The 18,837-nt window shown below is 39.4% G+C and overlaps 1 protein-coding gene across 6 annotated transcripts in view; it reads right to left on the reverse strand.

Annotated features, from left to right (window-relative positions):
• Positions 1-18,837, reverse strand: part of STX18 (syntaxin 18) — a 119,053-nt gene that overhangs the window by 60,626 nt on the left and 39,590 nt on the right. For 4 of the 6 annotated variants that reach the window (XM_077815858.1, XM_077815857.1, XM_077815859.1 and 1 more), the window contains exon 2: positions 1,072-1,139. The exons of 1 other annotated variant lie outside the window; for it this stretch is intronic. In XM_077815858.1, coding sequence (XP_077671984.1) covers positions 1,072-1,139 — 68 coding nt within the window. Of the gene's footprint in view, positions 1-1,071; positions 1,140-18,837 lie in introns of those variants that run through there. One more of the 6 variants, XM_077815860.1, reaches the window with a different exon arrangement.

Below are 18,837 nucleotides of genomic sequence, written 5' to 3' on the forward strand. Positions count from 1 at the left end.
CAGTCACATTACAAGCAAGAGGTCTGATTCCCAGTTCAGGCTGACATAGCTCGATGAGAGCTCGAGCAAGTATAAATAGTAGCGTAGCTGTGGTAGCACAGACAACAGTGGCACAACTTAGCAATGCCAAGTACAAAACCACCTGAACCTGCGCTAGCTCTGGTGTGACTATGTGTACGCCAGTTGGGAATCTCACCCCTATCTCACAGTGTAGACATAGCCTAAGTGTGCATGCTACAGCACCCCTTAGCTTTTCCTACCAGCGCCAATCTTGTAAACAGACAAAGGATTGAAACAGACAAGACACCTGCTCCTCAGGCAGCAAATAAATTCAAGAATGTCAAATGTTTCCTACATTGACTTAAGTAAGGATGGTTTTACTGTCACAAAACCAAATATATTCTCCCCGTAAGTTCAAGCATGCAGAATTGACTCCTCAAAATTTCCATGTAGGAAAGGAAAGAAATTCAGAGGTAGTGGTATTCCAATATGGTGTTCTCAATGAGGTCCCTAAGTTCTGGAATTCACTTCCCAGAGTTTGAAAATCCTTATCCCGTGCCATTCATCATCGATCTGCTCAGGCTTTCCACCGATTACTTCGGGCATGTCTACAGCACAACTGGGAGGCGTAATTCCCAGCTCGAGTAGAGGTGCACATACTTGCTCTGTGGAGCTGGTGCACTAAAAGAGCAGTGCGGCAGGGATGGCACAGGCAGTGGCTCAAGCTAGCCGACGGAGAAGAAACCTAGGATCGCAGGCAATGTTATACTCAGGTGGCTAGCCTGAGTTGCTACCTGCACTGTCCTGGTCACATGGCTATTTTTAGTGCACTAGCTTGAGCAGCTAGTGCCTGTATATCTCCCAGCTGCTATGCAGACATAGCCTTAGTAGTAGGCAACAAATCTAGCTTATCCTGAATGGCATATGATCTGGTATGAAATTGATCAGCAAACTGTATATTTTGTTTTAAATCATGTCAGTGTGCTCATGAAATTTTAGTGGAATCGTTTTATACATTTGAAAAATCAAGTTTTAAAACATAGAGACTATTTAAACACAATACAGACTTACCTGTAAGCATTAATGTAATTCTTTCTGTGTTGCAGAAGAAAATCTTTCAGTTTCCCAATATTAGTAATCTAAATAGGAAAGTAAAGTAAAAATGTTAACTCCACAATCAGCTAAAATGGATTTTTAATATATTTCTCTTTTCTGTTCCATTTTAAATGTACAAATATCAGTATGTCTTGTGCACTTGAACTATATACTAAACTACGACCTATTTTGTAATTCGAGACTATAATTATAAAGGCTACACAGAGCTCTAAGTTATTTATACAGATTCCCCGTTGCAATAAGATTCTCATTTTTATTATATATGTAGCCAATGCATAAAAATTGTATAAGGGACAAAAGTTTAAGTGAGGGTCCAGCTTGAACAGAAAAAAGCACTTTATTCAAAAGGCGATTACGTGAAGTATATACTTAATCACTAAATGTAAACTGAATGTTGGCAGGCAATGATCAAGCACACATTTTAGAAAACAGGTTCCTTAAAAAAAGGATTTTTACAAAAATAAAATACCAAATTATACATAAATGCTTTATAAAACAGAAAACTTGACCCAAAAATTTGAGTTCAATTGTAGGAACGAACCTCATAGCAGCTACATTACCCATGTCCACCAAAAAAGGGAAGCAAACTGATCAATATTATTTATCTGAATATTTTCACCTATTTTTGCAGTGGCTGCTTTATTATCCAGACTGACTAATCCCTGCTCCACCTCAACCAAAAAACTTAAGCCTATCAAGTAACTCCTCACAACCATTTCATGATCAATTGCAGAATTTGAACATATCTGAGTGCATGTGCATGCAGAGGGGAAGCTGTTTTTCCACCCACCTCTCCATTTTACACTCCTCCTGTCCTTAGTCCATACATTTTCCTCTATATTATCTTTACACTCTCCCAAAGATCACTTAAAGGGAACGATGAACAACCTTTTATGAGACTTCAATGCCTTTTAACAACTTTTAAGTCTGGGTTTAAAGAGGCTGGTACCATACAAGATGCAATTTGGCACAGAGAAAGGAAGAAGTCTCAGAAATACAGCCTTTGTTAGCCCAAGGAGTGAAATCCCCAATGTGATTCCCTTACTGAGCCTAAAATATGGCTCAGTATCTTTAAAAACATTTTTTACATGTATACAATGACTATGTAGAACAAAGAAAGTTTTCAAAGGAGAAACCAAAAATCTCTCTGAGGTATGTTAAAAAAAATGGTATTAATTATTCAGTGTACAAAAATCTGCTAGGAATTTTACAGAGTACAGCAAATTATGTTGTTACAAATGCAGAATTATGACATTTGGTTGAAAATAAATATCAGGCCATGATGGGGTAGCTGGTGGCATGGCTACCTCTAAAAAATGCCCTATGACGAGGATGTCAAGGTGAATAAAGACCACCTTAAAATAAATCTTGTTGGAGCAGGTGGGCTCCAGTAGTCTCAGTAGGCAGCTCATTTACAAGGAAAACTCTGATTTCAAAGTTCCAAAGTTGTCAGCATTGGACAGCCAACCTGTAAAGCTTGTCCATTAGATACGCTCATGAGCACTGATGTCCATGACAAGTGTACCTCAGAGTTAGGGCATTCCCTGCAAGCAAAGTGCAACAGCCTTGCCTGGCTGTTGTAATTGGTTAAGGAATGCTAAAGTTAAAGGGAGTGAGTAAGCTGAAATATGCAAGCTGGAATGTAGAAATGCTGACTGGAAGAAGCTTGGAGCTTTGTGTGGTCTTAAAGAGGAAGAGAGTAAATGTGGCATGTGTACAAGAGACTTAATGGGAAGGTCAAACTTCAGACAAAATCTACTATTCAGGGAGTTCAACTTCCTGAAATGGTGTTGGAGTTATTCTGGATGGAACCATCCAGAAACATGTGATAGAAGTTATCAGACAGTCAGACCAACTGATAAGCATTAAACTGAGTTGGGAAGAGGTAACTCTCCATATAGTCAGTGGGTACGCACCACAGTTAGAAGAGGATCAAAAGGTAAAAGAGGAGTTTTTTGATGAGGAGGTGTGTCTTATTGGAAACATATCACTCAACAAGAAGATAATCATGAGAGCAGAGGTAAATGCACGCACTAGAACAGGCTGGATATGAAACAGTCCATGAGGGCATAGCACAAGAACCAGAAACCCCAAGGGGTCCTACAGACTTGTCTGGCACTGAGCATGGTGATTACAAACACACTCTGGTTTTCTCTCCTCTGACTTATGCCAGTGTCTCACATTGATCTCTTTTTAACCAGAAGAACTGTAATACGCGATGAGAGTACTGTGAATCAGCACAGACTTCTTCTTATGGACTTCTGAGGATTCCGCATTCTGAAACATCTGAATCTCTGGGCATCGGAAAGGTCTAAGTGGGGGAAACAAAGATGGGAATGAAAAAAATCTTTAAACAGGAAGTAATGTGTAGATTTCCTGATTACACACAGGGATCTGAAAATGATAACTGGTACAAACTAAAAACAATATTGCTGGAAATGGCACATGAAGTCCTAGGTGTGATGAAACCAATGTTCAAAGAAAACAAAGGGAGACATGGAGGTGGACTCTAAGTTAAATAATCTGTTGAGAAGAAAAAGGTAACTTTTAAAAAATGTCAGGCCAGTGGGCGTAAGCAGTGAGTGATAAGATGGAATGTATGGAGGCAAAAAAAAAAAAAAAAGTTGTGAAAGTTAAAAATTTGGCCTGTGAAGAGCTAAATAACTGACTAGGTGGATATGAGGGAGAAAAAGCCATCTACAAACTTTCTAAGGCAAGAGAGAAAACGAAAAAGGATGTGAATGAGTTTACTTATATTAGAAATGAACATGGTATATTGCAAACAATGGTGAATCAAAGTTTGGGGCGATTATTTGGAGTGATCAATAAGGTAAACCTAAGGAAGGAACTGAGAACTGGGGTGTGATAGATTACATAGAGGAAGAAAAGGTTGCAGAGGCACTAAGAAAAATGAAAAAGGGGAAAGGCATCTGCATCAGATGAAGTACCGGTGGATGCGCTGAAGTCACTGGGAACAGAAGGCATCAAGTATTTTACAAGTCCATTCAATTATATTTTTAAAAGAGAGAAAATGCTGCATGAATGGGGTAAAAGCTTTATGGTGCCCATTTTTAAAAATACAAGCAATAATATTCTGTGTGTTAACTGAGTGATAATTAAGCTGACATCCCATGCTACAAAAATATGGGAGATTATTGAAAAGTGCCTGAGTGAAACAGTTGAAATTTGGAAGTGTTAGTAAGGACTTATGCTGGGAAGGAATATAATTGATGCCATGTTTGCTATTTGAATCCTCTTAGAGAAGTTCAGAGAAAACAGACAGCACTTGGACATGGTCTTGGTAGACTTGGAGAAGGCATATAATCATGTACCAAAAGAATTACTTTGGTGGAGTTTGCAACAGAGGTGTGTGCCAGAAGGATATGTCCATCTTATCCAGGATGTGTGTGATGGTGTGACTACTGTAATCAAAACCAAATGGGGTACAGCAGAGAATTTCTAGTAAATGTTGTACTGCACATGGGGTTAGTATTGAGCCCTTTTTTATTTGTGGGTGTCTTGGAGGTGATAAGTGAAACTATATGAAGAGCTACCTTGAAATTTGTTGTTTGATGATGACCTACTGATATGTAAGGAAGATCGTGAGACTGTGTAAACCAACTCTGAACAGTGGCAACACAGTTTTGAGCAGGCCTGACTTAGACTGAACATTGGTAAGACTGAGGCTATGGTAACTGACAGAGGCAGACCATCAAAATAATATTACAGGCAGAGAGCTTAGAAGAGTGAAATAATGTAAATACCTAGGATCAATGGTTGCTGATAATGTGGCCCTCTTGACTGATGCCTGGTATTGTACTAAATCTTTTGGATCAAATGGTGGCAATGGACCCCAATTTACTGTGATAAAAAGATGCCAGTATAAAGGTTGAGTGTATAAAACTGCTATTGACCACAATCTAACATACAGAACAGAGATCTGGCCAGTCACAAGAAATCAAACCAGTATGTTCCACCAGGAAATGAAGATGTTGAAATGGTCAAACCGTAGGAAATGAAATGGTTGTGAAGGGTTTAATGAGGGTTGCTGCAATTGAAAACAAGTTGAGAGAGGCTAGGCTACGCTGCTATGGACATGTGCAGTAGAGACCTAAGAGTTACATTGGTAGGATGGCCTTTGCAATGATTGTGGATGGAAGATGATAGAGGGAGAGGCCAAAGACATGGATCAGATATGAGCATACTTTAGAGAGACCAAGCTGCCGTGAGTTTAGGAAGAAAGCTTGCTTATTTGTGTAACTATGTAGGTAATTTAGTTGTACCTCACTACACATAGAAACATGCATGTATTTTTTTAAAAAAAACCTTACGCTCTCTACCCCCTTCCTTCTCCAATTGCCCCTTCTTACAATTCATAATTTTGGATAAGATTTTCCCCTGGTTTAATTTCTAAGGCTTTCCATGTAGTAAATAGAGGGCAAAATACTGGCCACACTGAAGTCAAAGGGAATTTTTGCTACTGGCTTCAATGGGGCTGGGTTTCACCCTGTTATTAAACCAATACCAACTTATTAAAATGAGTTGTCAAAGGAGAAGTAACCTGGAGTAGTAACTTGGATAATAGGGCCCGAAGGGGAACCAGGCAAACTCTTCTACAAATGTGTGGGATTTCCAGGTGGTTTTCTTCTCATCTTTATTTGAATTTGTTTTCTGTATGCCCTCTTTTCCTTGCCTCCCACTCCATATGGTGTGACATGTATTTTAAATATACAGTATATTCATTAGAACAAAATATAAAAACAAAACATATTCCCAAATTAGTATTTCTATACAGTGTCTGCACAGAAAAACATTATTGAACAGGCAGCAAGAAATTGTTTCAGAAAACAAAGAGTAGAAATGTAAAATAGTGACATATTTCACATTTAAATTAACATGTAAAAATAAACAGTAAAGTCAAAAAGGGGCAGATTAGCACAAATATATAAATCTCTCTCAGTGGCCAACATTACTGCATGATGAAAGTGTCCTTCCAAACTTTAGTTAGGAATGGTTCACATAAACAGAAGTCTAGATTACAAGCAAGAAAGCTGTGGTAAGAGAAGTATTTCAGCCGTTTGCCTGCAAAGTATTCTATCTGTGCTGAAATTCTCTTCTCACATTTTAAATTGCATTGACACTACTTTGCCTCTCCTCCATTTGTAACATTATTTCGATGAATTTGGACTCAGACTGACATCGTTATGCCTCCACTCACATCAGGCTTTTATTTCCCAGGACTTGCACCAGAAAAGAGTTTTTCCCCCTTTCCTTAAATCCTAACGGCATCCCCTCTGTGGCCATGTACTGATGCTGTTTCTTTTTGCCTTTTCTCACTTGCCTCCGCAGTGTTCTATTGACATGTGCTCAGCTGGTCATTGCCATAGGCATACATTGACCCAGACAGGTCACTGTGAAAAGAAAAAGTTTCACTAGAAGGGACTAGACATTTTACTTACTTTTTCAAACACCTAGCCAATGCTTTATGTACTATGTTTATTTTATATCACAAAGAATCTATCATAGAAAAATACCCATGAAATTCCATAAGTCCATTCCCCTTCAGCCTACTGAATATCCGCTATAATTTGTTCATCCACCATAAATAAGATTCCCTCCCCACAAAACACACTGCTATTCCCCCAGGAATAGCAGTAGTAGCCTTCTTCACACATTGGAGAGGTAGGGAGTGGCAGCCGGGGGGGGGGCTATTTTCCTCCTGCTACACAAAAAGAGTCCCCTATTGTAGCATTAGTGGTGGGACCCCCACAAATTACAGGTGTAGCTAACACCTCACTGAGTTGCACAAAAGAATTTACACCTCTGAGAGTTATTGTTTCTCGCTGACAGCAGATTCAGTCCTGGTCTACACTTAAAGATTAGGACAACATAGCTATGGAGCTCCAGGGGTTGAAAAATCCATACTTATGAGAATAACTATGATGACTCCACCACTGGGGTAGACACAGCGAGGTTTACGAAAGCATGCTTCCATCCACTCAGCTGCCATCCCTCGGGAAGTGTTCCTACAGCAATGTAAAAACCCTTTACGTAGGTGTAGGCTGTACCTATGCTACAGGGTTATGCCGGCATCACCATGATGCCATAGCTATACTGCTCTAGTCCCTATAGTGTAGACGCGGCCAGATAGATATTACTACACCAGTTACACTAATGTCACATTTTCAAGCTTTTCTCTGCCATTCTGAGGGCTAAGAAACTACTTTTTTTAAATGAAAGCTCAGATTCCAACATCACAAGACTCCAGAAACTGCAGCCCTAGACATGAAACTGTAGTGCCAATGACTTAATCTTGTCCTGCCCTCCAGGAGATATCTGGGAAGTTAGTCAGGCCTTATAGACCATCATGGCATTCAACAAATGTAGGCCCTGTTGGACCAAAACGGTGGCAACAGAGTTGAGGGCCCCTCACTGAAGATGCCGTGATGCTACCTCCTCTTTCAGCTGTGTATCTGCTGCACTATTACTTGAGAGACGAAGTCTCTAAATCAGTCATTACCAAACATATATGACATTATCAAATCAACAATTTAAGTAGGGTACTAGAGTAATAAAATTCTGCTGCAGGCTCGCACCTTGCAAATTACATTTTTAAATTTAAATTTAGTTTTTTTATCCTGCCATGGTTGGGGTGAGATTTTTTTTTAATCGAATATAGAAATAGAGTAGGATTAAGCATTTCTAATATCTATAAAGAAAAATAACTTCCAATAATAACTTATATCACAAATTGCAACCCAGTCTAATCTTAAAACACCACAAAACTAAGCACCCAAATCACAGTAATATTTAAAAATTCTCTCATGTAATCCTATTAGAGAGAAAATGCTTGACTCTTGATCCTCTAGACAAGAGTTAAATGAAAATTCAGTATTGTGATACATAAAGCATCCACTAGATGGCAACAGAAAGTTTCAGTGTCATGCCAGTATCAAAGATTCTCTGTAGAGTACATTCACATTTGTAGTTTTAATATGGCATTTTTTTAACTTTAGGTCCCAAGCTTTATATACTTTAAAAGTTGTATCTTCATTTAGACAGCATCTTGAATGCACACGTATTTAGTTTTTAAAAAATAATGAATCTAGTTATTATTAAAAACATGAGAACAAATGTTGCATTTAGTGCAAGTCCAACAGAAAGGAAGCTGTGAACGGTTGCCATCTGCTATCACAGGTGGCATGCACAACTTTATTTATATTTGAATAGCAGTGGTACATACATTTTTATTTTTGTATTTTTCAAAGTGGGATACTTTTAATAAATGAAAAGAGATAAACAGGAGAACATTTGCTAAGAAACACCTTCAAAAGACACATACAAATCAGGCTGAACAACTTGACTTGTATCATTTTCGTATCTCAGCAATATATACAAAATTTCTGTTCTACCTGCAACAAGCACTCATGAAACTGTATGCTCCAATTTGCATAAATTTACCACTGCAAGAAGCAGCAGCATGGTTTATGATTAAAGTGATTGGAGTATTTCTATGACATATTGTAGGGAAATTCTGCAGTACTGAATAATTATTTTCACTGAACAAATGTGGCATTTTGTCAAGTTTACACTTCCATCTGAACAATAAAACACTATTTCCTGCTGTATGAAGTTGCTAACTATACGTTAACTTTAAAACTTTTTGAGATGCAGTTTGTAAAAAAAACAAAACAAAACCCAAAAAACTTTAAAATACCTTACAGTGATGCACTATAGAACAGCTTTTACATAAGTTTTCTGTAACATATATGTAACATGTATGCTTTTTAACTTAAGTTTTAACAGAAGTTAAAATCTAAAGCCAAGGTGCTGTCTTTATTTTTAAAGGAATCCTAAAAGTTAAGCTCTAACTCCATATTTAGACACCTTAGCAACAGTCCTGATTTTCAATAGTTTTGAGCACCCAATAGATCCCACGTAAAGATTCACAGAAGCTTCTTTGCATTTACCACTAACCCCTCTTGCTGAGTAAGCAAACGATGTAAGGTTTTAAAAAAAAACTGCTATATTTATAAAACTTTGTTATTATTATTTTGTTTTCTACAGTGGAATTTTTGTTAGTTCAAACACATCCGTTGACTGTCAACAGAACACATTTTAGAAGGATTTGTGACTTTCAAACAGCAGCCAGAAGATATACAGACACTGCCTGGCTCAAACATGAAAAGTTACAGCCTCCGTAGAAGTGGGAGATGTACCAACAGCTATAATTAAGCTTGCATACATGTTTCCATTATAAAACCCTGCAACCTAAACTTCCAAAACTTTCACCTTGTTGGCTGAAATTTTCCAAATCTGGCCTTTACTCAAAGGTGAACTTTTCTGGGAATTTGGAGCGAAACGTATTCAAAATTTAAGAGTACAAGGGGAGTTAAAACCAATGAACTTTTTCCATAATTAAAAAAAAATTCTTGTTTTGTTTTATTTCATTTTAAAAACTACTAAATAGCAGGTTTCAGAGTAGCAGCCGTGTTCGTCTGTATTCGCAAAAAGAAAAGGAGTCCTTGTGGCACCTTAGCGACTGACCAATTGAATTTTTACTAAATTTTTTTCTACTATTTTTTTATTTACTATTTTACTATTTTTTTTACTTTTCTTTTTACTAAATAGCAGGAAAAGTTAGAACTAGAGGACATTTGGCAAGGATATAGCTAAACAGCTCTCACTGAAAAGTCTGTCAGTGAGAACTGATACTGATTTCATAGAGTGCCACTTTCAAAGGTTCATAGTAAAGCCCAGATCCTGCCAAAAAGTTACACATGTGATTAAGCATGGTAGCCCCACTGAGTCTGCACACAGAGGGGTGCACAAAGGGGGGCAAGCAGGGGCACAGGCCCTCCCAGTAATCATCTCCACCATCATCCGCAGCTTCTGCCCTGGGCCCCGCCCCAGGGTTCCCTTCCCTGAACTCCTCCTCCCCCCTTTCTGCCAGGGTGGAAGTCGGGCTGAGCACAGCAGGAGACATGCCTGGGAAAGGCACGGCAGCTAGTGCTGCCCCTGAACCCCACTAGATGGCGCCCAGAGCAGGGAAGCTGGGCTGACAGCAAAGTTCAGTGAGAGGGGGCCCGGGAAGCCAGCTGAACCCTAGGGTTGCCAAGCCTCCAGGATTGTCATGGAGTCTCCAGGAATTAAAGATGATTTTTTAATTAAAGATTATATCATGAAATGAAATCTCCAGGAATATGTCCAAACAAAATTGGCAACCCTACTGAGCCCCCTTCCTCGCCCGCAGTCTCCAGTAAGTGTTTGGAGCCCGGGACAATGGGGGTAGGGGGAGGCAGCGAGAACCAGTGGGGTGAGAGAGGCAGCAGGGCCCGGAGACACTGTGGGGGTGGTGTTTAAAGTGCCCTCCCCCCCACAGTAGTCACATTTAAATCCCTGAGCGCGCCCCGGTCCGCACGTGTAACACTCTGCAGGATTGAGGACTAAACACACACTGCACATTTTGCATGGGGATTTTTTTTTAAGCTGATGAAGTGAGTGGCTCAGAAATGCTGAAGTGTATCTGAGCACAATGTCTTTTTGGCTGTGTGGTGAAAAGAATACAAAAAGGTGCACATGGGTTCTGCAGAATCCCTTGGTTCAGACACTGGCATCTTGCAAGGAATGAAAGTTAAGAAGGGAGTTTAAGATGAGCAGGCAAAAGCTCTACTATGAGGCACTTCAGGAAATGCACATATAATACACAAATTTACAATTTAGAAGCTGAGATTCAGGGCTGACTCTCAAACTCGTTTCCAGGACTTCTAGCTATACATTTCAGGAGCCTGAGGTCAGTATCCAATATGCCATACTATATACGCTGCAATTCCTAAGTACAGGACATATGATGAAGATTAAACCCAAATGTTCAGCTTCAATTCTGAATTTCCTGGTTCAAATAATACTGGCTTCACACCATTCTAATAGTTTTTGGTGGCTGATTATTTCTAGTCCATCATGTGGTACTGTCCTATATGAATTTCCTGAAAAAGGTACATTACATCAAAATGACAACTGCCCAGTTTTCAGATGATTTGTTTCTTGAAGATATACATTTGGTTTAGGTTTCCACTGCAATGTTGAAGTTCCTAAAATAGGTCATACAGATCAATTGGTCTTGTAATCTGAAATCCAAAAGAGCAAGTAATATCTAAACAATAGGACACGGGTGGCCCTGCGCTTAAATGGGGTAACAGAAAGCCAGGAGACAGTCAGCCTGGCTACCTCTAATCTCATGAAAATTGTTACCTTGTTTGGTTTTTGCTTTACATCAGCAAAAGGATTACACCTACAACAACAACAATCCATAGGGAAAGTCTAAAAGGTAGAGCATAATTCAGAACTACCTTATTAATAATGTAATTTACATATTGTATTACAGATGTTTGTTCTATAACAATATTTCTCCTATGACAGAAATAAATGTTACAAGTTTTATTTTAAAAAACAAAACACAAAAACCAAGCCCAATGCAGTTTGACTGTGAAAAAAGTAATCCCTGTAAAAAAGAGATATGTGGATGTTCCAGAAGTCAGTTCTTGGTTCTACATACATACGAGGACACAATATGGAGCACAAGGACCTCTGCCAACAAAATTATTCAAATTCCAAGTTAAATCCAAAACCATACTTCAGAATTCTATTATCTTAAATCACATTCCTTTCTTCCATTGTGGTCTCCTTCAAAGTAAATAAGGCATGAAACTTTAAACAGTAAAAAAAAAAAAAAAAAAAAGTACTTGTAAAGTGTTTATTATGTATTTCTCCATACACCTAGTAAACATTCAAATATTTTCTGTTTGGGGAAAGCCAAAAAAATAAAATCTAAACACATGCCTGCAAAATTTATATTAACCATTGCAAAGACAGTATCCAGTAGTGATAAAAGAAATCATCTGATTATTTATCATTTGTATTAAGATGCAATAGCTAATAAACTATTACCAGTTTTATAGAAAAAAACATTTCATTTTACACAGTATCAAAATGACCAAAAAAAACAAAAGACATTTTAAAAGCACTCTCTAATATAATAAGAAAGTAAGTTTATTTTGGAATGAAACATTATTCATTTTATAATTTTACTTTATTAAGCATCTATTTTTATACATTGTACAAGGTTCAAAAATTATCTCACTGATGTCGATTTTTATTACTCTCAGTTCATATTTTAAATACTACAACTTTTAAAATATATTCTGCAGCTGCATCTGATCATTTTCATTTTTTTCTATTTTACAATATAAAGGTAGGCTTAGGTTTGGGGGAATTTAAGTCAGTTTCAACTTACCTCAGTGAAGAACATTTTGCAATACTGTTCTTAAAAATGAGCAGTTCAAAATAGGATCTAGAAGATTTTGTAAAAACACATGCTGGATAGGCCATTTTTAAGAAGAGTGCAATTGTTACTAGCGTTTTGATTTTAAATTTAGTTTTACTAGACAGAGGATGGTAAAATTAGGTCCTAATCCTGGTAAATTACTTAAACACTATCAGTGCTTCCACTGACTTCAGTGAGCACTGAGAACACTCAGTATCTTATAGGATGTGGGTCACTGGTTGTTTTGCTATACATTAGAAACTTAGCATTGTACTTAAATCAAACTCTAGAACTGTGCAAAAAACAAACAAAAAAACCCCAACACTTTCACAGCTTCAGAATATATTTTATGTTTTCTAAAGCCAAAAGATACAATCTTTATCGGACAAAAATCTGTGTAATGATTACTTAAGTGTATAGGTAGAATCATTCTATGAATTGCTAAAAATATAAAATTTGAAGACAGAAACTGCTTTATTTAATAGATTACTTGAAACAGAAACTTAGGAACTTTAAAAAAAGTAGAGTACATTTTGAATTAATGGTAATAATGCATACAATTAGCTTTTGTGGGATTTTTAAATGTCTTAACAGAATAGATTAGTTTGCTACCTATGTGTACACAAACTATACAGACATTTTATGAGAATGCACTGTAAGCAATGACAATTAAAGGGCTCAAAGAACACATCCTGAACTCTAGACCAAATAAATGGAAGATCTCACATAGTCAAAACAGTCTAAATTTTCAGCTCTACTCGTCTGCTTATATTCACTCTCTCTCTCTCTCTGTCTCTGGCAACAAGCACATTCAATAAGAAAAAAATAGAGGCAACATCTGATTTTAATAGACCTTCCCAATTTGTTTTTTCATGTTTGTTGTCCAACTCCAATCATAACTTTCCTTAACATTTATATTTTCACACAACCATCCAAACCTCACTGACTAAAATACAAACCCCACAGCAATTGTGGGGGATGTTTTGCTTGAGAGATAAAAGCAAACTGGTCAAAATATGTATTTGCAATAATTGGCCTTTACTGTTGTTGTTGAAAAGACTCCATTTGCAACTTTTCAGTAACTGCATTAAACTTCATTTGTGTCTTTTTGTAAGACATATTTTTTCTTTTCCCTCTGTTCTCACAATTGAAACTCATTTAATATAAAATATTCTTGACTCAAATAGATTTTTAAAAATGATAACATTTCCAGTCACATAACACATTCAGTAATGAAATGTTTTGATTTTTTTCTGAAGTTCATTATGAACTTTTGAATCCAAGTTTACACACTCCAGCCCCAATCTGAAAAGACTTGCACATAAATATGCTTAACTTGACTTCAGTGGAACTAGTCATAATGCATGGGAAAAAGCAGGTAAAGTCAATAGGACTACCCACAGTGTATAAAGTTAAGCATGTGCTTAAATCTTAGTTAAATCAGAACTTAGCATGTGAAAACAATGAGGTGACTATTTGTTCCCACTGAAATCAGCAGGGGCAGGAATCACAAGGGGGACTCAGGAACCTAACTGCCCCCTTAGGCACCTAAGTCCAACAGTTAGGGGTCACTTGCATTCACAAAATCCCCTGCTCTGCTGCCACCTAACTCTGTAGGCATCTCAGTTTCCATTGTAAAGTCCCCTAGGTACGTAAATTTTTGCTAGTAGGCATGTGCACTAGTCGGCATGCTGCCTCAGTTCTGACACTGTCAAGCAGCTCAGTGCCTAACTCACGCCTAACCCCGATGGGATTCACAAAGGAGAGTCTCCCCATGCCTATTGCACTTACAGGGCTCCACCTGGTGGTGTTGGTGCCTCCCTTTTACTTAATACCCCAGTAGCTGGAGCACTGACCCACGATGTGGCCTGGACATAGGCATCTGATTCCCTGAGGAGGGTGGGGTTTAGGTCACCCTCCGCCCTCTACATTTACTACTGGCTAGCTTAGGCAGCTTCTCACTCAGCTTGTTGACTTCTGTGAATCTCTTTTTCAGGCATCTAACTCTCCCTATGCATTGCAGAGGAAGCCTGGGAGCCTAGCTTGGGGTTGTAAATTCCATTTGGTGGCAGGGCGTCTGAAAGTTAGGCTAAGTGTTGCAGAGCCTAAGGGTACGTCTACACTGCCCCACAATTTAGATTACATGGGTGTAAATAGCAGTGCGGACTAAGTACTGCCCTGTCCCTGTGTGGGCATGAATTTAAATTTCCCTAGTTCACATATAACCCCTTTTGAAGAGGACTACATTAGTGTGAACTATGGACTTTTAAGTCTGCACCCACAGCGTCCACACAGGGAATTACACTGCAGCATTTTAGTGCACACTGATATTCACATCGGGGTGTGTGTGTGGGGGGGGAAACAGGGGAGTGTAGGTATGCCTTAGTCCCCCCTTTATAAATCTAGCCCCAGGACTAGACTGACTTCAGTGGAAGAGACTGTGACCTAAAACTGTAACACAATCTGGTAACAGGGTGGTGCATGATATAGGGCTCACAAATAAAAATGGTGTAATATGACAGAAAATCAGCAGAAGAGAAACTGATTTTACTTTTAAGATATCATAACCAAGCATCTTTTAGTTCATTAAATTCTGCATCAAAACAGATATAAGTAATTGTACACTGGCTTTTGAATTTAGAATTTTATAGATAGCTATTAGTATAATTTAGACAAGCAAAACTGTCATTATTTATGCTACTGTGCTCAGGGCCTTCTTTGAAAAACTACACTGTAAAGCTTTGTCACAAATATTTCAAAGGGTACATTTAATATAATCAATCTCTAAGGATACCATCTTGCAGGATCCTCACCCTTATCTCCCTTTCTCCAAACTGATGGAAGTTAAGGTTTTGACCCTTAAGAGCAAAAACAAAGATGCAAAGTGTCAGCCAGGCTTCTTACTGGATACCATTCACCACCAATTTCTAAGTAAAAAGTGATATCTTCTGAACATTCCCATCAGTTCTTTGGCCAGTTTGCTTAATAAAGAAGCTGTACACAGGATCTCTGTGACATCAGCTACTGCTCCAGATATCCTTCAGCTACCAGTGATGCTCATCTGGCATATTTCTTTGGGCCAATCTTTCCTTCCATTCAGGTCCAGTTCAGAGTTCTACATTTTTGAAGCCTTTGCCTTAAGCACTTTGGGGTAAGACAAATACTCAGTTATCCTATTAAAAAGCCTTTTATTGACAGACATACTGTGTGCACATTAGTTTAAAAGAGATTCAGGAATACTAATAGAATTGATAATTATTTTTTTTAAGTACAAGAAACATTTTTTTAAAACTAGCAGAATCTTTTGACGTAAAAGAAGCATTTTAAGTGCAACTACTTGAGAACTATGGTTCACAATGCTTTAGCAAATGGCCAAAGTTGATCCTATCAAGAGAGAGTATGGGCACAAATCATCACTCAGAACTAACTCAGGAGTCCTCGAGCTGACGGTAAAATTCCATTAGGCACTGTGCCTTTGAGAAGATGGCTTGGGTCTGCATTTTAGTAGATGGCTTCCTAGGTATAAGGAAAAAATGGTTACTAACCTGTTCTGTAACTGTTCTTCAAGATGTGTTGCATATGTCCATACCACTTCCGGTGTGTGCATGCCCAGTGCACTAGCAGAGATTTTTCCCCATTAGGGTGGTGCACGTACCCTTTGCTGCTGCACCCAAACCCCCTTCAGTTCCTTCTTATCAGACAGACTCTGATATAGAGGAAAAGAAGGGTGGGTTGTGGAATGCACATGAGCAACAAATCTTGAAGAAGAACAGTTACAGAACGGGTTAGTAACTATTTCTTCTTTTTTGAGTGATTACACATCTCGATCCCACTTCAGATAACTCACAAGCCGTTCAATCTGGAGGTGGGATCAGAGTCTACCTGAATGAAGAATGAAGAACTATGCATCCAAATCGGACATCTGACTGTTGACAAATGGCATAGTGAGAAGCAAAAGTCTGTTCCAATGACCAAGTTGCAGCTCTACAAATGTGCAGTAGAGGCACTTGAGCCAGAAAACCTGCAGAGGCCGTATGCGATCTAATTGAATACGCTAGCACCCTGTTTGGCAGGTACACTGGCCATGTCATGCCACAAACATACAGGAGGAAATCCATGATGAGATTCTTTGAGATGAGAGTGGAGGGCCCTTCATCCTGTCTATGACTGCCATGAACAGTTGTGAGGATGTCCCAAATGGTTTAGTGCCATCCAAGTAAAACACTGATGCTCTCCAAACATCCAATGTATGTAATTTCTCCTCATCCTCCCAAGCATGAAGCTTAGGAAAGAAATATTGCCTGATAGACATGTGAGAAATGACTTTGGTGAGAAATATGGAAGGAGGGCTTAAGTCCTTGTAAACAACTGTATACAGTGGGTCAGATACCTGGCTCTCGATTCTCCTATTCTCCTGCCACCAAAAAGGCCACCTTCACGGAAAGATGAAGCAACAAACAGATGTGTCCACTCTTTGAATAGCTGGCTATTAGCTTTGGTAACACCAATGTGACATTATCCAGGGTAAAACCTGGAGTTTAAAACTAGGTTCACCAGGGGAAGGAGACCAAAGCCCTGAGGTAAGTGGGGACGTGGGATATTGGGAGGGAGACAAGCAGGAGAGTGCAAGAGGGGAGGGCTCCTGCCTCATACTGAGAAAGAGGGATGATCAGCGAGTTATCTCAAGTGCCTATGCACAAATGCAAGAAGCCTGGGAAGCAAGCAGGGAGAACTGGAAGTCTTGGCATAGTCAAGGAATTATGATGTGATTGGAATAACAGAGACTTGGTGGGATAACTCACATGACCGGAGTACTGTTATGGATGGATATAAACTGTTCAGGAAGCACAGGCAGGGCAGAAAAGGTGGGGGAGTTGCACTGTATGTAAGAGAGCAGTATGACTGCTCAGAGCTCAGGTATGAAACTGCAGAAAAACCTGAGAGTCTCTGGATTAAGTTTAGAAGTGTGAGCAACAAGGGTGATGTCATGCTGGGAGACTGCGATAGACCACCGGACTAGGGAGATGAGGTGGACGAGGCTTTCTTCTGGCAACTAATGGAAGTTACTAGATTGCAGGCCCTGGTTCTCATGGGAGACTTCAATCACCCTGATATCTGCTGGGAGAGCAATACAGCGGTGCATAGACAATCCAGGAAGTTTTTGGAAAGTGTAGGGGACAATTTCGTGGTGCAAGTGCTGGAGGAACCAACTAGGGGAAGAGCTGCTCTTGACCTGATGCTCACAAACAGGGAAGAATTAGTAGGGGAAGCAAAAGTGGATGGGAACCTGGAAGGCAGTGACCATGAGATGGTCGAGTTCAGGATCCTGACACAAGGAAGAAATGAGAGCAGCAGAATATGGACCCTGGACTTCAGAAAAACAGACTTTGACTCCCTCAGGGAACTGATGGGTAGGATCCCCTGGGAGAATAACATGAGGGGGAAAGGAGTCCAGGAGAGCTGGCTGTATTTTAAAGAATCCTTATTGAGGATGCAGGAACAAACCATCCCGATGCATAGAAAGAATAGTAAATATGGCAGGCGACCAGCTTGGCTTAACAGTGAAATCCTTGCTGATCTTAAATACAAAAAAGAAGCTTACAAGAAGTGGAAGATTAGACAAATGACCAGGGAGGAGTATACAAATATTGCTCAGGCATGCAGGAGTGAAATCAGGAAGGCCAAATCACACTTGGAGTTGCAGCTAGCAAGAGATCTTAAGAGTAACAAGAAGGGTTTCTTCACGTATGTTAGCAACAAGAAGAAAGTCAAGGAAAGCGTGGGCCCCTTATTGAATGTGGGAGGCAACCTAGTGACAGAGGATGTGGAGAAAGTTAATGTACTCAATGCTTTTTTTGCCTCTGTCTTCACAAACAAGGTCAGCTCCCAGACTACTGCATTGGGCAGCACAGCCTGGGGAGAAGGTGACCAGCCCTCTGTGGAGAAAGAAGTGGTTCGGGACTATTTAGAAAACCTGGACAAGCACAAGTCCATGGGGCCGGATATGCTGCATCTGAGAGTGCTAAAGGAGTTGGCGGATGTGATTGCAGAGCCATTGGCCATTATCTTTGAAAACTCATGGCGATCAGGGGAGGTCCCGGACGACTGGAAAAAGACTAATGTCATGCCCATCTTTAAAAAAGGGAAGGAGGATGATCCAGGGAACTACAGGCCAGTCAGCCTCATCTCAGTCCCTGGAAAAATCATGGAGCAGGTCCTCAAGGAATCAATTCTGAAGCACTTACACGAGAGGAAAGTGATCAGGAACAGTCAGCATGGATTCACCAAGGGCAAGTCATGCCTGACTAATCTAATTGCCTTCTATGACGAGATAACTGGCTCTGTGGATGAGGGGAAAGCAGTGGACATGTTATTTCTTGACTTTAGTAAAGCTTTTG

This window comes from Eretmochelys imbricata, chromosome 4, assembly GCF_965152235.1.
Source record: "Eretmochelys imbricata isolate rEreImb1 chromosome 4, rEreImb1.hap1, whole genome shotgun sequence".
In the NCBI taxonomy this organism is placed as follows: domain Eukaryota; kingdom Metazoa; phylum Chordata; order Testudines; family Cheloniidae; genus Eretmochelys; species Eretmochelys imbricata.